The sequence below is a fragment of the Semicossyphus pulcher genome, unplaced genomic scaffold (genome assembly GCF_022749685.1).
Source record: "Semicossyphus pulcher isolate SPU_LCO1_2020_fin unplaced genomic scaffold, fSemPul1.0.p SCAF_25, whole genome shotgun sequence".
NCBI classification, from domain to species: domain Eukaryota; kingdom Metazoa; phylum Chordata; class Actinopteri; order Labriformes; family Labridae; genus Semicossyphus; species Semicossyphus pulcher.
The window spans coordinates 4,182,374-4,209,043 of record NW_027211699.1 but is presented as its reverse complement, the minus strand read 5'-3'; the positions used below and the strand labels follow the sequence as shown (position 1 = coordinate 4,209,043).

The 26,670-nt window shown below is 44.1% G+C and overlaps 1 protein-coding gene across 1 annotated transcript in view; it reads right to left on the bottom strand.

The window, feature by feature from the left end:
* Window positions 1–16,675: 16,675 nt before the first annotated feature.
* cacna1ha (calcium channel, voltage-dependent, T type, alpha 1H subunit a) overlaps window positions 16,676–26,670 on the bottom strand; it is a 131,179-nt gene continuing 121,184 nt past the window's right edge. Inside the window, exons 34-38 of the mRNA XM_069675908.1 lie at window positions 25,381–25,539; window positions 25,052–25,192; window positions 24,775–24,943; window positions 21,338–21,489; window positions 16,676–21,255 (exon numbers count right to left, since the gene is read on the bottom strand). Of these exons, the coding sequence (XP_069532009.1) occupies window positions 19,891–21,255; window positions 21,338–21,489; window positions 24,775–24,943; window positions 25,052–25,192; window positions 25,381–25,539 (1,986 nt within the window). The 3' untranslated portion in view covers window positions 16,676–19,890. The remainder of the gene's footprint in view (window positions 21,256–21,337; window positions 21,490–24,774; window positions 24,944–25,051; window positions 25,193–25,380; window positions 25,540–26,670) is intronic.

Sequence of the window (26,670 nt, the reverse complement as noted above, 5' to 3'; positions counted from 1 at the left end):
ACTCGAAGTTGACGCGTTGGAAGCCGGAAAATGGGAAAGCGTAAGGATGTGAGCGACTTTGAGAAGGGCCAACTGGTGATGGCTAGATGACCGGGTCAGAGCATCTCCAAAAACACAGATCTTGTTGGGGTGTTCCCGGTCTGCAGTGGTCAGTACCTACCAAAAGTGGCAACAAGGAAGGAAAACCAGTGAACCGGCGACAGGTTCATGGCTCATTGATGTGTTTGGAGCGACGGCCCATGTGGTCCGATCCAACAGAAGAGCCACTGAAGCTCATATTGCTTAAACAGTTAAGTTGAACGTTCTGCTGGGAATCTTTGGGTCCTGCCATTCATGTGGATGTTACTTTGACACGTACCACCTACCTAAACATTGTTGCAGACCAAGTTCACCCCTTCATGGAAACAGTATTCCCTAATGGCCTTTTTCAGCAGGATAATGCGCCCGGCCACACTGCACAAATGCTCCAGGAATGGTTTGAGGAACATGACGAGTTCAAGGTGTTGACTTGGCCTTCAAATTCCTCGTGCATCTGTGGGATGTGCTGGAAAAACAAGTCCGATCCATGGAAGCCCCACCTTGGAACTAAACGTCTTGGCGCCAGATACCTCAGCACACCTTCAGAGATCTAGTGGAGTCCATGCCTCAACGGGCCAGGGCTGTTTTGGCGGCAAAAGGAGGTCGTACACAATATTAGGCAGGTGGTCATGATGTCATGGTTGATTGGTGTATATAGGAAGACTTTGAGGATATTGAAATGGGAGATTAGAAATACTGCAGGGAAGTTGCAATGCCTTTGAGCATTGACATGCAAATTGAATAGATTGAATAGAGAAGTAGAAGGAAATAAAAATGCATAAAGTACCATCAAGTCAACATAGTGCTACAACAGATATATTCCTTCTCCACATAGGAATATAATAACACACTTCCTGTGCCTTGACTTTTATTGTTTACAATACAGTATCATTGTAGCCTGTTGTGTAACCGTCCCACAGTGCATTGCAGTCGGACAATCTACTGTATCCTCTTTCATTATTGATTTGACACATAAATGGAGATGCAATAGCCTACATTTGACTAGTGACCTGTTTGTCATTTTCATTTAATAGACAGTAAGCTGGAGGGTATGCAGAACGCAGACTCTGTAGGTCCTTTAAAGGGTCACAGTGAGGCGTACAAGAAAGCACGCTGGACAGATCACCCGTCTAACGTGACCTCCAGCAGAACAGAAATGCAACACTCAGCAACGTCTTTGTGTTCTATTTACAGTGAATTAAATACACTGCTGTTTGAGTTGTATTGATTTAACGTGTTCTGTTTTTTATTTAGTGTGCCAATAAAAAGTTTTAAAGGCGATCGAGTCCATTGTTTACTCGAGTTTTATCGTCTTTAAAGATTATGTTAAAGCCATCTCTGTTTCAGGAGATAACAGGCTGAGTGACAGATAGTAAGCTAAGTGGCAAAGTCATGAGTCAGATTCTCATCTATAAAGACAGCAGCAGGTGTTACAGTATGACAGAGCAGAACAAAAGGTTAGCTTAAGTGTGGGAAATAGAATATTCAACCACAGATGGTATCGCAACTTCTTCGTTTTACATTGTGGTTATGGAGTCGCAGGAAATTACCTTTAAAACCCGCCAGAACTTTTCCCTAAGTGCAACTGGAGGATAAAAATCAGCATGTCTTGTGTCCGTACCTGATGTGAAGGTGCTTTCTCGCTCTGACTCATTCTCACTCTCACTCGCAAACTGCTTCTGTGCAAATCAGCAATCATGGTCCACTGAAGCCAGAAGGACAACGTCAGATGGCGCCCTAATGCCTTCATATTGGACTCTTTCCAGACAGTTTGGCTGCACCTTCTTGTTCGTATGAACCACTGACAGGAATCGGGGCAGGGCACATCCTTAGAGGCGAACATACAGTGAATGCATTAGACTAAATGCCAAGTAGCTCGAATAATTCCTTCAGGAAGTCCCTCTGGATTACACAGGTAGCATCGTTACAAGCTTTGCAGAAATCCCGGAAACTAGCATAGAGGATTGGCAAACTCCCACAAAACTCTAATTATCTGCAAAAGGATATATTAAGTAAATAATTAACTATTTTAGAAAGTTCTTTTACTTTGGTTTCATCCCCATAGCACTTCCCAGGAAGTGTAAAGGCGGCAATATACTCTATTAGAACTGCGTGTTGTTATAATAGCCCATACCTTTCTGATTTTTGGAACCCGCTGAGAGGTTGATAAAAAGCCAGGGTCTGAACTTCTCTCTCCTCTTCTTCAGAACTTCTGTCTTGTCTTTTTTCCAACCAAGCCCAAAAACTTTGAAAAACCTTCTTGGAGAGACTGTCTGATGTATGTAAATGTAAGCCCCATATCTAGACTAGCTTCTTAACCTAACTAGCTAGCTTTTCCATCTCTCTTTGATCGTGACACCTGTACACACATCAGCTGTTATTGATTGGACATCTTGAGGTACGAACCAGCCTTTATTGTCGAGTTTGTAGTGCTAGTGCTTTCAACAAGCCTTGATCATTTTGTGAGCGCCGCATTCATTGAGCGCATGTCGCTGTCGTGTACTCTCTTGTGTTGCGTGATGAACCAGGCACAAACAATCACTTTTTGGCCCCGACATGCTGTTTATTCTGAAACAACAAAAGCAGAGAGTCGTATGGTCTAGAAATTGCTAAAACACAGACAGAAATAAATCAGCTAACTGTCTGTCAAGATGAATGATGACGCTATCATCAAGCTAGCTAAAATAATGATGCGGTGAGCTTAAATTACTCTACAACAAACCATTATCATTATTTAAGTTTTTCATGTTAAATTTGGTGGTTCTATTAAACATACCACATGGTTTATTGAAACTTTTACCTACGAAAATGAACTAATTAAAGTGTATTAGCATAGCTTATTAGAAATCAACCTCCAACACAGACAGGATACAGCAGAAATGGCTAAAACACATAATTCAGCTAACTGTAAGTAAATCACTGAGAATAGTGATGACGCTACAATCAAGCTAGCTAGCATAATAACGCGGTGAGCTTAAATTACTCTACAACAAACCATTATCATTATTGTCAAGTTTTTCATGGTACATTTGGTGGTTCTATTAAACATACCACATGGTTTATTGAAACTTTTACCTACGAAAATGAACTAATTAAAGTGTATTAGCATAGCTTATTAGAAATCAACCTCCCACACAGACAGGATACAGCATTAATAGCTAAAACACGTAATTTAGCTAACTGTTAGTAAATCGCTGAGATTAACGATGACGCAACTATCAAGCTAGCTCGCATAATAATGCAGTGAGCTTAAATGACTCTACAACAAACCATCACAAAAGTGCTTCATGTTAAATTTAGAGGTTCTATAAAACATGCCACATGGTGTAATGATTATTTTACCCACAAAAACGAACTAATTAATGTGTGTTAGCATAGCTTATTAGAAATCATCCTACCACATGGACAGGATACAGCAGGCTGGTAGCAGTGCACCACACAGGTTTGCAGGGGCTCCAGTACATACTAAATACCAGTCCCAGTGGAAAACTGTAAAGAATACATTATAAACAACACAATTAAAAGAGAAAACCAATGTCAAACTCAACATGTTCACACTCCTATGGTTATGTAACACGTTCCGACATTTTGTTTTTAGCAATGGTACATGTCCTAGCGCTGTCTGCCTTTAACTATGTTTTATTTTGGCTGTATCCCTCTGAGTTATCAGTGTTGATCTGCAAATCTGTGGCCCTCAGTACAGCAGTCTCCATGCAAGATTCCTTTTCAAACATTTGTCCTCAAGAACCATCCAGGCAAAACTGTTCTATTTCTGGTGTCAAATGTCAAAAAGCTGTCAGTGACAAAGCTGGACAATCAGAGCGGTGAGTGGGTGGGATTGAAGGTGTCTGCATGTGATTGTGTTCGAGTGTATAGGAGTGTTATGGCTTGGGGATACCAGTGGTGGCAGACGTGCTGGGCTTCCATGTGTGTGGGAATGTGTGTGTACGTGTTGGTGACCTGCTGGGGGAGGGAAAGGAGGGGTGTTACCAGGTCACCAAACAGCTGTCTGGGAGACAGAATGGCCGCGAGGGGTGAGCAACGCACACACACACCCGCCCTCACATAAACACACAAAGGGAGGGAGAGAGGACAGACAGGCAGGGAAACAGATGCTACAGCATCTATCGCCCCCCGAACACACACTCGAACACACACCACGGCAACACAACACATGGAGATCAATTAGTTTCCTTTGCATTTCCTGATCTTTTTATTGAGAGTACAACTCAGCGCGTCCTGTGGTGTTTCAGATGCAGTAATCTGATCATAGAAATCAATTCTTCATTTCTCTCTCTCTCTATCTCTCCCTCTCTCGCTCACACACACACACACACACACACACACACACACACTCACAAATAGTGTACAGTAGTCATTGGTGCTTACAGTGCACATGATCAAAAGCTTTCATTTAGCAAACACAAACTTGCACACACATAAAAGTTCACACCCATACTGCATCCTAAAAGGGGACTCTCCGACATTAAGGGGACGATAACATTTTGAATGATTTTTCCTTTAAGTTTAATTTGTCTTTTATACAATGACATTCACCATTTAAAAAAATAAGCAATGCCTTGTTATGATGATAGACTTTAATAAAAAGTTAAAGTTTCTTTCGTGTTTAAAGTGAAGTCAATGTGGAGGTGCCTTAATGGCCAGCAGGGGGCGACTCCACTGGTTACAAAAGGAGTTAAATTACATAGATGTCTATGACAAAATGATGGTGCTTCTTGCGTGATTCATAACTATCCATTCATCCATTAATTATCGCAGGGGTGGGGGTGGGGGTGGAGCAAATCGCAGCTGTTATTAGGCAAGAGGCGGGGTTGCACCCTGGACTGATCGCCAGTCAATCACAGGGCTGACACATAGAGACAGACAACCACTCACGCTCACATTTACACCTACTGCCAATTATTTTGGAGTCACCAATTATCCCAACGAGCACGTCTTTGGACTGTGGGAGGAAGGAACCCATGCATGCACTGATTCATTACCCCGGTAATATTTCCCTTTGACCTAAATCTCTAGTTTCAAGTCTTCTTCAATGCAGAGTGATTCTGTAAATGATGGTCCCATCTAGGATTGGATAGATTTAAAATAAAAGCATGGTATGCTTCAGGGAGTAGCTACCTCGTCATCAACCCTATGCTTTCTGAATCAACCCTCTTATTCGAATATGGTCACTCCGGGCCATTTTGGTGCGCTTGGCGAGTTCAGGATTTGGCGCCTCATACCGCAAATGGTATATCAGTTTTTCTGCCACACAATATCTTTTTTAATTTTATGCCATTTTGCAATATCATTTGGCCATTCTGTCTCCAGAAGAGATCTGATTAGTAGATTTGATATTTTAATAAAGACTAAGGTTATGCGTTAGGATACGAGGACATTGTCGGGCCTTGGACCACAGTAGGTGGCTCTGGAGGATTCTCCCCCAGAATGTACAATGAACATCGAATCATATATGAATCAATCAAAATTATTGAGAAGGTACTACAGAGGCTAACTTCTTACCCCCCTCTCTATTAAAAGGTTGAGTTTTTTCACCTGGACCAGAACGTATCTCTCCTCTCCTCTCTTGTTGGAGAGGTTGTAACTTCCTAGGCGACCCTCTATATCGCCTATGTCTTGAGCCGGCCCTGCTTCCTGCTCCAAAAAGTCAAGATGGCAACGGCAAAAATACTAGAATTGAGATTTCCAAATGGTGGTACCCAACCACCAAAGTTATCAGTTTTCAACATCAATACATCCTGAACGTATATACACTCTATGGTTCACTTACAAAAAATGATTGAAGAAAAAAGGATATAGGCTAAATGAGGCACCACATTTCAAAGTGTTAAATTATCTTTATGTGCCCCTAAATTGATTTCCAGTACTTGAAAAATGGACCCCAGAAATGGACTCTGAAAATAATGAGTTTCAGCTACTCGTTAGGAATCTCATTGCAATGTAACCATTGGAGTGAAACAACTTCTCCTATTCTTATTTTGTGTTGCATTGGGTATTACAAGATGTCAGGTATTCTTCCACCCACACCCTCCTCGGAGCATTTCCAGACTAAGCACCTATAAGCCTCATTAGCTACCAATGCAATAATATGATGAGATCAGGAATTATTCCGCTTCCCCGAGCAGCATGACTTCATCCTTGATTGTTACTGCGCCACTGGTTGCATCACGAAATACCACAAGTCTTGACCTTTTTGTCCCTGCATCCCGGCATAGTTTATTCTGTGAACTTGAAGCATTTGCCTCTCCATGCCACCAAGCCCAAGGTTCAGTTGTATTTCATAAAAGCAATATAGCCGTACTTGCTGGAGAAGGTCCCAATAATTCCTGTAAAATCTAGAAGAGAATTTAAAATCCTGCGTCTCAGCTACAAAGCTCTTAGCGGTCAGGCAGCATCATATCTTAAAGAGCTCATAGTGCCCTCCAGAACATTGCGCCCTCAGAATGCAGGCCTGCTTGTGGTACCCTAAGTTTTTAAAGCCTCTTTCGCACATGCACTCCAGACAATTTCCAGTAATTTCAAGGCAGTCTGCCTGTGAAATTTTCTTGCCCTTTCACAAATGTTCCTCATAGCAGGACTCCTGAGGCACATGACGTAAAAAGTAGTCCCTGCAACTGGCAAACAATTTCGGCGTCGGCCCTCACAGCCAGAAGCTCCGGAATCGCGTCATCACCCTAATTTGCAGACGTCTTTGCTACTGTCATCTTGTAAACGATCCTTCTTCCTCAGCCTCGGATGTTTTTAATCATCCTGTTATGTGTCGTTCTTTTGGTTTTGCACCGATCACATTATATAAACGTCACCACTCCGTCCACTGGCTCATGGTGAATGGTCCTGACTATTACCTGCTGCGTTCACATTACGGCTCAAGGGGCTTAAGACTAGTATGAGAAGTAGAGCCTTCAATTATCAGGTCCCTCTACTGTGTAATCATCTACCAGTTTAGGTCCAGGAGGAAGACCTTGGGCCCTATTTAGATGGCGGAAGGCGCACAGTCTAAAGCACAAGGCGTTAAGTGATTTAGGGCTGTCTGACACACTTTTGCTAGTTAGACGGTGCACAATCTAGGCGCAAACCGAGGCGCAAGGCACAAAGAGGTTGGCTTCCTGGATTATTCATAGGCGTGTTTTCGGCATAACATGAATCAAACCAATCAGAGTGTCAGCTATTTACATGGCGGATTTCAGTCTTTCTTCTTATATTAACCGGACCCCGACTGGCATATTTAAATTATTTCTTTCCACTGGGCCTCTGCACACGCACGCACACGTGGGCACAATTGTGGGTGCCACAGGGAGTTATGTTTGAGTATGGTTATTCATTTACCTTTTAGTTGCGTGTGTGTGAGTGTGTCTCAGTTTCTGCTGTTTAAAGAGCGTGTGTCTGAATGAGCGTGCAGTATGGAGAGCTTTGTGTCGGTCTAAGTAGTTTTTGGCCTGTGCGCGGCTGGAGCAGGAATCTCCCTGAGGTGAAGCAGGTGTGTGTGGAGGCAGCAGTGAGCTTGTCCACGTCTTCCTGCACTTCTCAGCAGATCGTCAACAAACTGAAAACAGTGTCATGATTTAAGGAGACGGGGGAAACAAAAGCTTGCAGTCTGTCCCGTAGACAACGTTTTTTTCACTGTATCTGCAAACACACTGTTTTTTCCTTATGAGTAGAAGTGCTGCTGTGCGTCCCCATGTGAGTGTTAAGCAGGCTTGTGTTATAAACTCGCTGATGTATGTCCATAATGCGCCCTCTAAATAGCAATCACAGAGTGCGCCACAGACTTTAGACCAGGTCTTTGTTGGTCTAAGGCGCAGCCGCTTTCTGCGTCCGCTCACGGGTAATAGTGGTGCAATTACTAAAACGTGGGCGCTGGGCGTGAAAATGATTGCTGCGCTGGATGGAAGATAGAATGATGATAGGGCCCACTGTCTCCATTGGGCTGGATAGGCTTGCCTTGGACCAGCAACTACATAGTTACACTATGAACTCGCTACACCAAGCTTCTGTCTGCTCCCCCTCTCTTTCTCTATATGCATTCATGTTCCTTTAGTGGTTTGATCATTCATATAGAAAACCTGCCACATCTTGTCTTTCAGTTAGTGCAAAATGTCTTGGTAAGTGGTAAGGCGCACAGAAATGTACACACATAAGACATCGTCCCAGCGTCCTCAGTTTGACCACCAAAAGTATTAATCGACCAAATCTCACCTCCATATCTGATGTAGTGTTAAAGCTGGGACCTTATCCTCCGTGGGTAGAAGCAAGGTCTCACAGGTGTCATTTGTAGCCACTTCCCCTGTTCTGGCACAATCAGTATTCAAGCAGCTTTAATAGAAGCGAGGAGAGAAGCACTGGAGCTTTAAGAAAATAACCGTCAAGTTAAAGAGGGTGGGGGTGGGGGGGCGCTTATTTTGAGCGTCAGTAGGGTGAAGCAAAAGCCAAGGAGGGACGGCAAAGACTCCAAGCAATACAAGCGAAATTACTCATCTCACTGGTATAAGACGAGGATGACACTTTGCCCTCTGATACAGCAGCCACAACAGATGTGAGTTATCCTCGACCCCAGAGGAAACAGACAGTTACATTCACTGAGCCTCATGACCAGACAAGATACAGACTCCTGGATGTGCTCCCTCCCAAGTATATTGACTGATAGCTAATACCAGAAATACAAGCTTATTATCGCTTTATTGCTAGTTGTTCTCTATCAGCCCTGTATTGAATGAATGGTAGCAATAAATGACCGAATAACGATCACCAAGACAGTAGTAGATATTCATTCTGCATGTACAGCAACACTTTCTGCAGACAGAATCATGTCATCATAATCATAATGCAATTATTTTTATGACCATAACCCTGATTTCCCAAGGGAGCTTTAAGCTAAGTGTCCCTCTTGCAGGTAAGTAGCTGCTCACTTGTTTCTGTTGTTATGTGGGAGAGTGTCTGAAAATGGTCACTTGGGGCCGTGTGAAGACAATCCGCTCTAAAGGAGTCACTTTGAACAATGTCTCAGTGCCGGATTTTAACTTCTTTCACTTCATATTTGACTCTTTGATGGAGGTGGTTTGAGTTTGTTTTTGTCACAGAGGGTTAATTTGGAAAAGCACCGTTGTCTAAATCCCCAGGAACATTTGATTTTTTTGTTTCCCTGTTGTTCAAAACGATTCGTCACAGATTGAGTCCTCATTCAAAGCATCTCAGCGCCCAAGGCCTCAAATTGTCTGGATGGGCTATGGTTTTTCAGCTAAGGGAGGTGAGGATTGTTTCGATGGTGCAATATGAGTGATCAGTAGTCAGGTTAACAGTCCAACAAAATGTATTTGCTCTGGTATTAGAATCCAATGGTGGCGGGAGGGGGAAGCTAGCACAAAAAGCCTCCCACAATAACTTCTTGCTAATCAACTGGGCCCCATTACTTTTGTTATCGACAAGAAATGAGGGAGAGCAGATGATGTCTGTGGCAATAAGCACAGAATGCTTATTCCAGCACTTACGCTGATATTTGCCAACGAGTACACATCAAACGAAGGATAATGAGGACATTGAGACGGATAAAAGAGAGGACATTTTGACTTTGCTGCATTTAAACTGTAAGTTAGCATCATGAAAGTAAGCTAGTGCAGTGTGCCTTGGGCTAACATAAGCTACAAAAAGCAGTAAGCTGCAAGCTAGCATGAGACTCATGTTGGGTTGCTATTAACCATAAGAAAAGACAGGGTCTTGTTCAAACTATAAGTTCATGAGCTGAAAGTAAGGTCGTGCAGTGTGCTTTGGGCTAATGTTAGCTACAAAAAGCTGCCAGCTAGCATGACACATGTTGGGTTGCTACCATTAATCAAAAAAGACAGGGGCTGTTTAAAACTGTAAGTTAACATCATGAGCTGAAAGTAAGCTAGTGCAGTGTGCCTTGGGCCAACTTTAGCCACAAAAAGCAGGCAGCTGCTTGCTACCATGAAACACGTTTGGTTGCTACAATTAACATAAAGAAACAGCGGCTGGTTCACACTGAAAGCTCATGAGCTGAAAGTAAGCGAGTGCAGTGTGCCTTGGGCTAACATAAGCTACAAAAAGCAGTAAGTTGCAAGCTAGCATGAGACTCATGTTGGGTTGCTATTAACCATAAAAAAAGACAGGGTCTTGTTCAAACTATAAGTTCATGAGCTGAAAGTAAGCTTGTGCAGTGTGCTTTGGGCTAATGTTAGCTACAAAAAGCTGGCAGCTGCTAGCCAGCATGAGTCGGGTTTCAACCATTAACCAAAAATTGACAGGGACTGGTTCAAACCGTAAATTAGCATTATGTGCTGAAAATAAGCTAGTGCAGTGTGCCTTGGGCTTATGTTAGCTACAAAAAGCAGGCAGCTGCTAGCTGGGGCTGGGGCTGCTTAGGATTCTGTCTCGCTTGAGGACACTTGCAAAAAAGTTCCTCGCTGTAACAGAGATTTCCACCCTGGTTTTTCGAGCAGAGGCTTACTGCCCTGCTGCCAATCTGGATGCGAGGTTTATTTTGTCACTTTATAACTGCTCTCCCAGCGGGCAAATCTGCTACATAACCACCTGACAAAGCTGCTTCACAGAATCTAAACAGGTGCCGAAGGAGGAAACTTTTCCAAAGAGTGGTATGACTAATCTTATGTGGGTTTTTTTGCTGAACAGCCAAACCAGGAATGAAAAAGCTGATAATGGACGTTTTATGGCACCATGAAGATGGAAAACCTGGCTCAGAACTGACAGCAGACTGTTACCAGGTGAGTGACTTTTTTGAAGAGCAGATAAGTGAAGCGACATATGGAGATGCGCGTGTGTATCTGCAAGGCTGTCTTTTTAAACCTCGCTTCAGAGGGAGCATAAGCCCCGAAAAGAGAGATGTTTCTTTAATGGTCGCAGGCAAAGTCGGTCTTTGAATGCAGCTTTGACCGGCTCATTTCAGTCGTGTAGGCGCAGAGCTGCATGCGAACCCCGAATCTGTCTGTTAACACATCAAGGCACGGCTGTCTGAAACGAACCAAAAGCCTAAGACTGATTTTATTACAAGTAGGCGGTGAATTAAAATTGAAATTGCAATAGTAAATCCATCAACCCGTCAAAGGCTTAAATTAATATTGACATTTTAAAAGAAAAGCTATTAGCGGGAACTGGGGCTGGTGTCAGAGGAGGAGGGGACGGGGGCTGGTGGGAAGCGGAGGCTGCGTTTTTTCCCCCAGTGAATCTGTCATCTTGACCTTTACTTCTCCGAGGAACACATTACAACTGACATTGCTTCACTAACACACACACATGAATACTCTAGCAGGCACACACTCGAAGCCTGTTTAGCTCCAGAGGTTAGGCTCGCATATCATGTGGAGCAGCACCATCTAGTGGACGTTTTGGAGTCATGAATTCACAGTCTGGAGGGAACATGGTGCAGCAAAACCATGTGAGCTGAAGGGCTAAAAATACAACTTTAGGGCTGTGGTTGCTCCTTTCTGTCCAATCAGTTCTGGTTCAGATGAATTGTCTAAGAACAAATGACCAACTGATTGTGATGGTTTTGGCAAAGATTTAAGAGCTATAATTTATCAGAGGAAATAGGAGAAGTGAGCAAATATAATGTATATTAAAGAGGGACAGAACTGCTAATTCAGCTGCCCTTGGCCTAACATTTGATGATGAGAATCTTAAGTGTTTTATAATGATGTACTCTTAAGTCTACATTTGGCTTCAGTCAGCTTATTCACCTCTTATTTGACAATCAAACATCGCCATCTAGTGGTTCTGATGGCTCCCTACAGAGGCAAGTTTATTCCTGTAGCACCTTTTAACAATAAAGCAAAAACAGAATTAAAAGACACACAAGGTTACATAAAATTAAGATGAATTAGAAAAACCTCAGAGGCAAACAGAGAAGTATGAAGTCCTTGAAAGTGGACATTTTCTGAATGCTGCTTCTCCATGATTAGTTTTGACTGTAGACCAGTCACAGGTGATCCAACAAGTATTGTTCCATTTGTCTGAAATAAGAGGCGAAGTTGGTGAGGTCGGCCCTCAGGTGGCTGAGGGAGAAAGGCCCAATCCCAATCTCCACCCAAAAGCCTAAGCAATGAATCCTCATAAGGCTTTAATGACGTCAGGCTTGCAGCGCGTGAGTCTGTGAGGACTGTATGAAAATAAGGGTAAAAATAAATCGAACCTCCAGCAAGTAATTGTGTGACAGTGTTTACATATTTTAACAATCTATCAAATTCAGAAAGGCTTTAATGTTCATCCTTTTTAAATTTAACTGAAAAACACAAACATCTCTAAACTTGTGCTATAAATAGCCACATAAGTGATTAACTACATGTTGTTACTTGCGGTTCCCGTCACCGTTGTTTTAGTTCAAACTTTAGTGAGTACTACTTCAAACATTTGTTTACATTTAGTGGGGGGCTGGACAATCTCATTTGTATACCTCACCAAGTTCGCAATGAACACTGGGTAACGACCAAAGGAAAGTCTGCAATTTGGCATTGAAAAGTCTGCATCAGAGCCCTCACGCACTGGGACAGCACTAAGCACTCACACACTTACCGGGAACACGCCGTGGAGATTTGGGTTGTGCTTAAGTCAACAATGTGCGTGGGTTCCCTCTGGGTACTCCGGCTTCCTCCCACAGTCCAAACACATGCGGTCGTCTGTCTCTATGTGTCAGCCATGTGACTGTCAGCCGCCTCTCGACCAATGACAGCTGGGATAGGCTCCAGCCTCCGCAACCCTGAACATGATAAGCGGTATAGATAATGGATGGATGAAAAATAGTGCACATAGTTGCCATAAATGGGGAGAAAAAACTTTGTTGGTTTGGGCTAAGCCCCCAATTCTTACAACATCTGCCCTGCCTCTGGTTTACATTTGAGCATAACTATTAGTCTTTCTGGCAGGCATAGACACTTACGGATTTAAAGAAGGTTTTTTGGCATTAAGATGAAAGCCCAACGTTTGAAAGTTTTACTTAAAGGTATAATAAATATGATTTTCCTAGAAAAATAAAATATACACTTAAAACAAATATAATATAATATAAATCATCACTTATGGGCTTCTATACAAGTGTGTGTGAGTGTGTGCAGACCCTTGTGAGACCCTTCCCTCTGCATCTATTCTGTTGTTTTGCTTTACACGGGACGTTTTCAGGAGGGGCGCGGTTGTGTTTCCCTGAGCCAATCACAGCGTATAGGTGAGTGTGGGAGTGGTTCAAATTAGCAACTGGACCCCATTCAATGCAGAGTTGGCCTTCTTTCTGTTAGACAGGTAGGTGCCTCAAACCGGGTAGGACAAGCTAGCTGGCAGTTAGCATGCTAGCGCAACGTTAACTTCCAGTTAGCATGCTAGCACAACGTTAACCAGCAGTAACCGTGATGCTGTCTGTGTTAGCTCGGTGGGGTGGGCGTGTTCTTGCACGAGACAGTGAGAGTGAGCTTCTGGTGACGAAGAGCCCAGGAGGAGGGGTAGGACAAGCCAACTGGCGGTTAGCATGCTAGCGCAAAGGTAACCATGACGCTGTCGGTGTTAGATCGGCGGGGTGGGCGTGTTCTCGCACGACAGAGTAAGAGTGAGCTTCTGGTGACGAAAAGGCCAGGAGGAGGGGTCCAGTTTGAATGTGTTGTTGACAAAATGCAACTTATTATACCTTTAAAGAGGGTGTATTAAGCTGTTACACATTTTAAGACATATATATAATGTTACAATGTTGGATGTCCAGACGAAACGTGGGTTAAGTTTGACATCTGTAGGTTAAAGTATGTTGGAGTAATCCCGAGGCTTCTCAGCTCAGTCTGCAGGCTGCTGTGAACGACAGGTTTCACACAGTTTTTTCTACACGCTGCACTTTGTGACGTCTCAAAGTGCAGCCTCAGCAGGCTTCGGAAAGCTGGCCAATCAGAAGAAAGCAGGCTTGTAGGGGCAACAATAGGGCCTTAAAGGGTAAGAATGAATCATTAAAGGGTAAATTCATCAACATAAGAAATAAAGCAGACAACGTGTCAGGAATAAAAAAATCTTGTATTTTTAATTGACAGGGAAACATCCTTCAGGACAACGGTTGGTCATCACACAATAATCAGCAACGATACAATGTAGAGAGTCCGACTGTGTGTCGAGCCTTTAAACGCCTCCCCCGGAGGAGGGTTTATTATTGCAGACACGTTGGCTCTCCTGACAGACAGAACACACCTCCTCCCCTCCTTGTAAGGCTTGGGGGGGTTTGGGGGTGGGGGGGGGTTGGGGGTGCCCGGGTCAATCACTGAAGGGTTGTAATAAAAAAAAGAAAAAGAAAGAAAGAAAGAAAACACAAGGCGTCTGATTCATCAAAGTCATGTTCTATCACAGTTTGAACTCTCGGGAGTCTGCGGTTGTCAAACCAGAAAACACAACGTATTATTACGATCCTTATCTGTCAGTTACAGAGCATCAGGGCTGAGGCTACTCCTACATAAAATATACATCAGTTAATTAGTTTCACCATCACCAGAGTTCTATATGTTTAGAGTATCAGGAGGAAAAGAAGTGAAAAAAGGTTCACCTCGACATTAAATAACGTCAGTTCTGAACAAAATAGAACCGACTACGTTTCCATTTCTCTCTATAAAACTGTATAAAGAGGAGCTCTGTCCTCATACAGCAAATAACCACCCAATATTGCATTGGACAATAAAGAAAAGGGTCATTTAATCAGTATGTGTCAGATACCAATTAATCAGAGCCCAGTGCAATTAGGTAGTCAATCTACAAATGGAAACATCTGAAAATGCAAATATCAAAATCTCTAAAACATCCAGATGAGTCTTTCCCAAAAGTTTTTTTTTTCTTAAATCAGAACATGCAATAGTCAAAACTGTTTTTCCTCAAAAACAGGATTTAAATACTGAGATCCAAAGATCTGTAAGAACAATTATGCAGTCACTCTACCAAACTGTGTGGAGTAATATGGCAATATGCTGTAGATGGGGGGTTGTCTGCACTGTACGTCAAAAGAAGTGAGGCAGAAAGAGGCTGTCCTTCAGACAACTTAAAACCTCCCGTTGCTGACAATCTGTGCAGGAAGAGGAGATGGAACAAGGACAAAGCAGTTGCACAATAACTAGTGTGTTCGTGCCACAAACAGGAGGGAGGACGACATCTCAGAATCCCACATCAGCTGTGCTTCTGTGTGTCAGAGCTGGAAGAAGAGGACTATCGAGAGATGAACGAGCTGCGTTCATCGCCAGCAGCATTTTCAAACGGTCACGAGAGCTTTCCATTCTGTGTGTCAAACTTCGACAACCAATCATAGGCAAAGTGATGCAAGCATACAAGAGTGTCCTACTTTTCCTTACATTTTATCTCAAAATTCTCCCCCCCTACATGCAACCTGCTCGAGAGACTTAGAACTAATATGATGACATGATGATCTATGAGGATCTGGACCGTCTTTTCATGGCTGACATGTTAAAAGGGTTTCTGCAGGTACAAGTATTCTCTCACAGAGAAACCAGTCTAATGTTGTTTCAAATTTTTAGCAACCTCCAAAGAGTCTTCATCGGCCAGTTAAAGGGACAGGTCAGCTTTTTTGAATTGGGGTTGTATGAGGTACCGTAAAGTTTGGATGCACTTTTAATAATTTTTTTCCATCTAAAAAGTGGGCTGCATCTTATAAAACAGTGCGACCAATATACTAGTGTAAAATGCAGAGAGGTATCTTATTGTGTGACGTACTTTACCCAGACGATGGCGCTATAATCTAGCTAATGCTTCGTTACGGACATGCGCCGTCATGATCACCAGTGCAGCCGCCACAATCAGCGTTAACGTAGGCCGAGCTCTACTACAGCACCGGTAGCTAGCCGGACTGCAAACTTGACATGGCGAAAAAAAGAATTTGTGTGTTTTGAATGTGTTTCAATTGAAAACAAATTGAAATAGTGTTGAAATAGCTTCTATACATGTTATTATTATTATCTACAGAAAACCTTTTTACTCTCTGGAATCCCCCCCAAAACAGATTCCAGTGCGACTTATATTCCAGATTTTACGGTAATTCTTTGGGGCAATTACATCTAAATATGCAGCCATGACTTGTCTCCTCGCTGCAAGATTTCAAAGACTCACTCCTGAGCGGGAGTTTACTTTCCAGCTAAATACTGGAATACCTTTTCGTGAACCTGTCAGACACTATGAAAAACAATATGAGCCAGTCAGTTGCAAAAAAAAAACACTTTTAGTGGACTTAACCCGCTCACTTGTAATTGCCCCAAAGGATTGCATTGCAGACAGACAGACAGACTATAATTTGTATGTTTTCAAATGAAAATTAATTGAATAAGTGTTGAAATGACTTGTATACAAGTTTTTATTAATATAGAATTTATTAATAGAAAATATTTACCTCTGGAATATCACCTAAAACAGACGTTAGAAGATGTTGAAAGCTGCCAGAGTTCCTACACGGAAGCGAAGCACCGCTGCAGATGGGGCTACAAGTACCATGCACTTTAGCCACTTAAAAGAGTCTTACATTTAAAAAACCAGATAAGTTGTTTAAGCGTACGTTGTATTTTTTATTTTTGTCACCACTTCACCTTGGCCTTTCCCTCGGCACTATGTCTTACTCCACACAATGGCCCTGTATCCCTACGCATGCAGCGCATGGTATCACATCAGATGTTCGGTTCAGCGGGTTTGTAGAGGAGACAACAAATGAAAGAAAATACAATATGGTGGAAAGGATCAAGTGCCGCTCAAGGTGGAGAAAGTGTTCATGGTACTCGAGAACCCGTTTGCAGCGACGCTTAGCTTAGCTTAGCTTCCGTGTAGGAACGCCGGCCTGCTTCTCCTAACAGGGGCCGAACTTCCTGCCTGTGTTGACCCTGTCACATCCCTTCTGCTTCTACACTGCCCCTACTGTTCATGTGCACACTGCATTTAGTTTAGCGTTAATTTTTGAGGATGCGCACAACCGACACTCAACGCATGTCAGCAGTTAAAAGCAAGTTCATCTCCAGCTTAAAAGCGCTATTTAAGTACAGTCCATTTACAACCCCACTTCTAAAAATCCGAACTATCCCTTTAATTTATCACAAAAACTTTGAATTAGTTGGCCATATCTACAATTTTCCATTGCAAAAGTATGTGAAATCCTGGCTGAAAGCACTTCGGCTGTCAGATTACTGAGATGCTCATCAGCACATATAAAGACGCCGTCCCAGCCAGCGGCCTCTATAATACGAAGAGATGCTTTTTTGTGTGCCGAACAAGGCTGTGCACAACACACAATCAAACACACATTGTGCTGCGTTGGAGTAAAGGTATGGCTTGGTCAGAAAACATTCAGCCACTGGAAGGCTCTTCATTCTCTGTCATTCACACCTGGGGAGGTAACATGAGTCTATATATGTAAAGGATATGCAGGCAACAGATACAGTGTGAATCTCATGCTGATCGAAAAATAAAACCAACGTGTGATAAATGAGTCCTCAGCAGAGACGCAGGTCACTCTTCTTGGTGGGTGGGCCTGAGCTTTTAGAGAAATCTACACTACCTAGCACGGCTTCATCCGCACCCACGCTCAGGGGGCAAGTCGCTAAAGTAGCATGAACGCTAGAGATACTCTCAACCGTCGTATAAAAATGGGTTTATATCATATATAGTACTTCTACAGTATGTACGAACACAAGAATGTGGTTGTTTTATGTAGTGTGGATGTTACTATATTCTTCACAAGTATATATTATTATTGCACTCTGGCTACACATATTTAGTAAGTTAGTTAGTTTGGTTGTCTTTAGATGTACAGAACACAAAGTGGTGTCAGAGCATGAAAACAGGTAGAATGGGGCTCAGTGATGGCAGCTTTTTGTTCTTGTTGTACATGTTCTACGTTCCAACCCTCACCTTATGAGTCACACGGGGAGTGACCGAAAGAACGAGGTCGCTGAAACAAAAGAGTTTCCTCCGCAGGGTGTCCGGGCTCAGCCTAAGAGATCGGGTGAAGAGCTCGGACATCCGGAGGGAACTCGGGGTAGAGCCGCTACTCTTTCGCATCGAAAGGAGCCAGTTGAGGTGGTTCGGACCTCCCTTTGAAAGTTTTCCGCGCACGTCCAACTGGGAACATCCAACCCCAAGGTAGACCCATAGATTGCTGCAGGGATTATATATCCTGTCCGGCCTGGGAACGCCTTTCTTTCTGCATTGCATATATATTTAGCCTCGTGTATTTTAGTCCACGTCAAGGGCAATTTGATTCTTTTGTAATAATCGCCAAATTTGCATTTGCGAAGAGACCGCAAAGACATTGAGCCAGCAAAGTACCAAAACTGAACGCTCCATAAACAACTTCTCAAGGCCGGCCCGCAATGATGTTGAATATGTGAGAGAGCCCACACATGTCGACGACGAATAAAGATATAGCTAATGGATTTGTTACAGTCGTGTGTGGAGACTCTCACAACTGGAAATCTCGCAAATTCTCTCGCGGTCAAACGTGACTTTAGAGTAAACAAACATGGCGGATGATGGACTTCTTTACTCAGCTTGCGTCCCACTTAGCATTTGGTTCTGTGTGACAATCCACAGAGTGCGTGCTCGGCTGTCCTCGGGGTTCCCCCTAAAGCAACAGGATATTTTATAGTAAATATTGAACATGTTGAATATTTAGGATTTAAAATCGTTCTTCTGAGCAGATCACAGGAAATATCTTGCCAGAAGATCATCTTTAGAAGCGTCAAGAAATCAGGACTGTGCTCACTTTTGTCTGAAGGGGGGAATCAGGCTCACGCCTTCGAATGAATTTGGTGTGCATCACTGAGCCCACTTCTTAAGCCCGTTTCTTTTAGACATCAAATACATAGAAATCTGAGACAAAGCTACAGAAACACGTCACCCCTGCTCTCGTCCTTCTCTTTTTCAAAATAGAAAAATAAAAATCCCATTCCAGCCTGCCGAGAGGAGCGTCGAGCTCCTCCACCGCTCTCTCTGTTTTGAAAAGAAACATACATTCACAAGAGGACAACAGAGGAAAAACAAGCAACTTGAAATTCAAATTTGTGTGCAAAAACATTTTAGATCTCTATAAAAATATGTGCATATGGATAGAGCTATTTTTAATCTCACCAAATACAGTATTTTCCTTTATTTACACTGCACAGATACACAGAGAAACATACACTACAGCTCTGCCCTGCTCCCCCTCTCTGTCGTCACAGGCGTAATAAGAAGAACACGGCCCACTTCCATGACAACAGAATTTTGACGATATACTCGCACATAGGAAAACGCAGACACGCTCACTCACACGCACGCGTCTGCTCCGATCAATGTGATCGAGGAGCAGAGGAGGGGCAAGCAGAACTTCTGTAGAAAACCTGAAGTTGCATATCCCACAATTCCCCGACCCGCGCTTCGCATTTCACAAACCGCTTCCTGTAAAAGGTCAGAGGTCATCAGCCAGACGCTGCTTCCTGATTGGCTTGCGCGGGTGGGGTGTGTCAAAAAAACTTTGGCTACGGAGTTAGGTGGCTTTAGTCCTGGTGTGGTGTTCGCAGGAGTCCCAAACACACCATGTACAGTGGGTACAGCCTCTGTTGATCTGCTGTCCTTCACGCTGGGTTTGGTAAACGGATCCGTTGTCTTTTTTTTATAGGACGGGACTGTACCAGCGTCTCTGGAAAAAATGTCTTTTCAGTATTCATCCACGCAAAAAAAAATCCCTCTCCAAATAAACTTCTTTTCAGTTTTGCTCCCGAGTATTTTCACTCCAGCTTCGGAGATTTTGGACCGATTAATTCTCTTTTAGGCATCGCTCCACGTTCACTGCGCGGTCCTCCGATTCTTTGCACTGAATCCTGCACTGCTTCCCAGTCTGCTGTCAAAAGGGGAAGAGCACGTGGCGGTCTCAGCGTCTGATAGGCCGGCTGACAGCCCGCTCATGTATCTGGACTGTGGTTGGTCGAAGGTAAACTGGGGGAGGGGGATGTAGTCCCCTGCGAGAGGGGACCGCCTCGCAGCCGGGGAGAGGGAGCGCGTCTGAGTGAAAGGCATCGCGTTCGGGACGAGAGGAGCGTGAGGCTGGATGAAAATGTTGGGGCTGATGGGGATGTGCGGGTGCGTGGGTGTGGATGCATGCGGGGGTGTGTAAGTGTGAGTGTGTGTCGGCGAGTGTGCTTGCAGTGGTACGTGGATCGGTGTGAGCACCGTGTGCATCGGGGAATGCACTGGTGAGACGTCTTGTGTGTGCGTGTTTGACTGTGTGTGCGGGGTTAAGTCATAGGACGGCGTCCTGCGCCGCAGCATCATGCTGCAGTCCGCCAGTTTGGGGGGTGAGGCGACCTGTGGGTGCTCCCTCTCTGAGGGCGGGTGGATGGAGATACAAGGAGGGCTCATCTTCTTCTTTCTGTGGCCGCCCCCGACTGACTGCACCCTCACAGGAAACGCCTGACCTTTCTCCAAACGGTGCGCCTCGAGTGTAAAGTTGTCGTCACCGGGGATGAGAACCTGCGGGAGGCAGACCTCGATGGAGTGCCGCCTCTGGTCGTCAGGGAAACCAGCAGACAGTGATGACGGCTCGTCCAGGAAGCCCTGGTTGGTGGCACTCAATCCCTTCCTAAAGTCCCGGTCCTTCAATCCCACACCAAGCAGACTGAGCGCGCTCCTCGAGGAGGAAGGCGGTAGTGGGGGAGGAGGATGGGAGGAGGAAGCGAAGGAGTCAGGAGAGTACGTGGTGGTGTAGGGGGAGAGGGAGTGGCTGCGTCCGGCCTTCCCTCTGCTCTCCTGCCCTCCGCCCTCCTCGTCTCTCCACCTTTGGCGCGCCGAGCTGGTTATGTGATACACCTCCTCATCGGCGGGGTCGCAGAGGGAGGCGGCGGAGGGCGGCCTGGGCCTCCGAATGCTCGGAGGGCGCAGGGGGACCCGCGGGGAGGGAGGCGGAGGGAGAAGAAGGGAGGCAGAAGACGGCGGGGGAGGCAGAGGAGAGGGAGGAGGGAGGGGGAAGGCGGAAGGGGAACAGGGTGGGAAAGAGAAGACGGAGGGGGAGGATGGAGGAGGAGGAGGCAGGGGAGATGGGGTGGAGGTGTGAGGAGAGAGGGGAGAAGGGGAGTACGGTGGCAGGTGGATGGGGTTGGGCCTCTCCTGTTGCTCACAACCCTGGGACTCCATGGAATCCACTTTCACTGCCACCTGCAACAGAAAACACACCGCCATGACACCTTTGATCGATTAACAGGAACTAATGTGAGCGTTTAGCCGCAGGGTCTCTCACCTGTCTGTGCAGGGGGGAGGGGCTCGGCGTGGGCGGGGCGATGCGGGGCAGGCTGAGGGTGGGGGTTGAACGAGGGTGGACCGGGGAGACGTCGGGGACTTGCAGCAGCGCGCGGATCTCACATGGCTGGGAGCGGACGGAAGTCACTGAGCCTGAAGGGACAAAACACACGAACTTCGTACATGTAGGAACTCTTCATGGGAGCTCGTGCACACATGAAACACATGCACGTTCAGCATACAAACACACGTTTTTCCTTTTACTTCAGGGTCATTTAAAGAGATTAACACTTTATTTTGAAAGAATATTTGATACGAGCAACAACAAGAACCGTTGAATTAAGATTTAAATATATTTCAAATTGATTCAAATTCCCTTTCAAAATAAAGTGTTTTCGAGCACATGGAGCGGACAGCTCATCAGATGTTATCAGTAAAGTGGCAGCGTTGAGCAGATCGTCAGGACTTTATTTGCTGATGTAATACTCTGCATTAGATCCTGGTTACATTAACAGCTCCATGTTTAAATATTCTAATGATGATTAAGTCTTAAGTAGAAAACTCTTAAGGGGGGAATTCACTGAAGGATTTTGCAGCTTTTGCGCCCGCTAAACGCAGAGGGTGAAATGCACCCCAAAGTGCGCTGCAGAGCAAAGCGCGTCTCTTTGCTCTGGGGTTTACATGTATTTAAATGAGTCATTATGCAGACTTTCGAGGCAAATTTGCGCCCCTTTTTATGCAAATGAGCCCTGTTGCAAAAAGCGTCTAATTCACGAACAGCAGTGCCGACAGCAGCGCACAGTCAGAGTGAAAATAGTACCGTCTGCAGAGAGTGGGTGGCAACTGCAGCGCAGTCACGATCTGAGTTTCCACTGATCATGACGACAGTCGCACCTTTTGTGTGATCAAAAAATGTAGGCCTATTTGTGTTATCTACAAACTGTGCGTGCTTGTTTAAGTAAATGAAGCTGCGTTACAGACAGTTAAACTAGTAAACACCTGTCGAGTCTGGACTTTACAATAAAAAAGGCTGCACCCTCCTCCCCCTGCTCATCATCGACCTGTGCGTGGAGTTGAGATCCGTTAGTGTGCGCTCAACTAACGAGAGCGCAGCAGAGAGTGGAGGTGCAGACAGCTCCTCTTCACAATCAGACGCAAAACAAGAGCAAACTGCACGGGTCTGCCAAACTTTATGGGCGTGTTTGCGCTTCAATATCATCAGTGCAATTTGCTTTGTGAATCGGACCTTGAGACGGAGCAGATGATGCGCAATTGATGGTGCTATCAGCGGCTGCAATTCATTCTTAGTGAATCCCCCCGAAGTAGAGTATGATTGCAAAGAGATGAGGAATAAGCAGTTCGATCTGTGTTGGATAACTGCCACGAGCTGCGTGTAACCAGGCTCTGAGGCGTTCTGCACACACAGGTTTCACTGCGCCTGTGAGTTCAGATGTCATTAAAGTTAAAGAGGTTAAAAGGTTGCAGAAAGTTTGGTATTAAAAAGGTTCATTTTAGGTTTCAAGCCAAGCTGTAAAGCCATTTGATTATAAAGATAATTGTTTTTTTTCTGTGATGACATTTTTGTTTTGTTTAATCTTCTGACTTTGCAGCTTGTCCATGAAGTCATTCTCGTTGAGTATTCAGTCATTCCACAGCTGAGCAGATGAGCCTGTGTGAAGTTTGCAGAGGTTCACGTGATTCAGCTCATCCACTACAGTCAGTCAGTACCTTCGGACAGAGCTGGGCCTGTCCACAGCCTGGCCACAACATGCCATTAGAGTCTGACTGCAGATAAAACAGCGCTCGTCAGTGCCTTAAGAAGCATTCTCAGCATGTTTTAGGTACGTGAAAAGTGATTTAAGGATGTATAAATATGTGAACATAAGGTTAAGTCAATGTAATTCAATAAACTCTACATCATGAAGACAAAAGAACATTCTCAACTAATCAGAAATAAGGAACACTTTCTGTCGAACTGTCCTACTGTCGTTCTTCTTCCTCCCACTTGATTAGCACTCCTTCAGCTTCTCAGCAGCAGCGTGTTCAGCGAACCTGTCTCTCTGCCAGAGCCTGCACCTGTGCCTGCCTGCCTGTCTGTCTGAACAGCTTAAATCTACGTCTCTGCCATTTCTTTTGTAGGTTTATGTTTAATTTCTAAGCTACAATATAACATACTGTATATCATATATAAGGTAAACATAACAGGTATATTTTGTTAGCATTCAACAATTATAGCTCCCATGATCCTGTGCAAATAGCTAACGCCGGGGGCCACAATGCACACCGTTGCTTCTCATTTTGGCGGCCATGTTAGCAGGTTAGAGCACAGTCAGCATGATCAAGGCGTGCAGTGTGTTCCCAGTGTTAAGACTGGGAAATCAAAGACTCAATACAAACCACAACATACTTGAAACTTCAGTCCAATTACAATGAAACCATAGCATTAGCCTGTTTTGGCTTTACATGTTACATTATTTCATTTAGCAGACTCTTTAGTTTAATGCATTAGGAAACAATCTCAGTCCATGGGAGGTCTATTATACGGAAGCGGACATGCATCCATACATTTTATTTACTCCGTTTCCCCGTGATAACAAGTAATTTTCGTTTATTTTCTCGAGATCTCGACTTATTTATTTTTGAATCAAGCGCCACCGTAACGTCAGATGATCATAACTTGTGTCCCCAGAGCTGCAAAAGCACAAAACAAACATATAAACAGGCTTAACTTACCTCATTTTATACCAAGATAAAAAGATGAATAAGTCGAGATCTCGAGAACACAACCGGAAATTACTGGTTTTCACCGGAAAGAACTTTTCCCATCAATCTAATCCAGTACTCTTCAGCAGCGGCCCCACTTGGTTATGGGGTTCCGCAAGGCTCCATTCTAGGCCCAGCTCTTTTTTCCCTACACATGCTTCCCCTGGGCTCCATTTTTTTACTCTATCTGCCAAAACAAACAAACAATGATTCTATGCCAGCCTTGCTGAACTGTCTTAAAGACGTTAAATCATGGATGGAGTTAAACTTCTTGAATCACAACGAAGACAAAACTGAAATCATTATATTTGGAAAACCTGAACTTCTGGATGGTGTTGATAGTGTTCTTGGCCCTTTCGCCTCCTACAGACGCCCTTCTGTCAAAAATCTTAAATAATTCCAGTTGAGCAAGTATGTTTTCCTCGTATTTATTTTGTTTTTATTGTTCATTTTACTCTTTTTGGTTTTTTTATTTGATAATGTGTTTTAAGCCTGTACAGCACTTTTGTCAACCATGGTCGTTTAAAATGTGCAGTATAGATAAAGTTTGACTTTGGAAAACAGAGAAAATAAAATCAATGTATGCATGTCTGCTTAGGGCTTCCGTACAATCAAACATGATTAGCACCTGTGTCCGTTAGAGCTAAATTAGAGATGTCTAAATCCTGTACCGACCTGAATGCTGGTGCTGGGGACTGAGCTCTATCTCCTCCAATGGGTAGGGGGCGCTGGCGGGCCGCACAGGTCTGAACATGTAGCTGTCGTTAGGCAGAGAGTGCATCCTGGATACAGACATCTTCCTTGGTGATAGCAGGTCCTGGTCGCCGTACCGCACCTCTTCCTCCTGCGGGGGGAGACAGAGACCACAAAGCTCCAACACCGCTCCTCTGTATTATGCAGGGATGGAAGAATTAGACAGGTCTACTGACTGACTGACAAGTGTGTGTCCTACCTCTCCAGGTGAATTTGGACATGGCCCAACATACGTCCCTTCTGCTGAACTGTTGTTGGAGGTTGTGCTTAATTTGCGTTGCCTTTCCATGGCCATTTCCAAGGCGATCTCTGCATCCATCTCTGCATCCTCTTTAGCCTCCTGCAGAGTAGATAAAGTAATGATATCCATTAAAAAATATCCATTTGTTTCTACAGGGGTAAAACTACATGGAGACAGTTACTAACACATCAGATGTGTGTGTCCTTCGGCTGTTAAAACACAGTGTTTGTTCATGTACATTTACCAGATGTGTCCATCTTCCTGTATGTCTCATCTAGTTACTGTACCTTGTTGCTCTCCTCCAGGTGTTTCATCAAAACAGCCACCACCACGTTGACCAGCACAAACTGGGCCATGAGCACGAAGGTGACAAAGTAAATGGGAGACACCACGGGCAGGTAGGTGAGGCAGTGGCGGTCCTCTGGATGACAGTCCCTCAACGTGTCCTGGAAAGAAAACGGAAGAGGGACAGAAAGGAAAGAACGGGAACAAAGAAACAGACACACATCGTTGGTTATTACAGCTACTTGAGGCTATATTAAAAAAAGCTATGAAAGCATATTATACGGAGCAACATTGAGAACATTACAAAATTAGAAAGAACACCCAACTCCCAAAGACAGACAGAAATTACCCACCAAATTCCAGTAAAGAAGCAAATTTTAAGTTTAGTTTGATGCAAAATTTGTACATGAGCCAGAATGCAGAACAAAATGGAACTGAAAGCTGTTTAATTGAATGTACAATAAAAAAAAATGTTGTCCCTGAATTTTCATAAAATGCCCCTTTTTCTGTGAGTGCGCGCAGAGCCTGAAGCAGAAAGCCTGGGGTAATAGTGAAAGTTCACAACCACCTTCGTGACAGCCGTTACCTCTGACCGGGTTACTGAGTTACAGGGGAAATATTATGTATTTTGAATGTCCAACAGCCCACCACCAACATTTTAGTCCTGTTTTGTCTCGTTAATGAAACGATCAACAAAAAGATAGTTGTTGTAAACAAAATTAACACTGTGTCTCAAGTCTTTTTTTATCGTATGCTGCAAATTTTGTAATTTTAATGTCAATTTTGGGTAAAATCAACAATAAAGCAGGGTGGAACTGTGACCTGTCAACCGGGATAGAGTTGGACTATTTGTATCCACCCTGTTGTCCAAATGTGGCCACCAGTGTTGTGACCAAGTCATCTTTGCTCAAGTCCCAAGCAAGTCTCAAGTCATCTTTTCTTGGCTCAATTCAAGTCAAGTCGAGTCCTTAGTTAGGGCAAGTCAAGTCACTTTTTTTCCACCCAAGATCCAGCACTCTAACCTGTAGTATCCAGTTTTTATAAAGAGAAAAGACAAGGTATTAGTAGCCCGTCTAATAATGATATTATTGGCCAATTTATATAACCTGTTGAAAAAGTATGACAATGAATTGTATCTGTTTCATCTTGGCACAGACGCAGCCATGATGATGGTCTGGTCTGAGACCGTATTGAGTAGTAATGAGTACGACTGATGAGGCTTCTCTTTGGGGGCTGTGATGTTGCTTGTTGCCATAGCGAGGCGTTTGACTGACAGCCAGTCTTCCAATCAT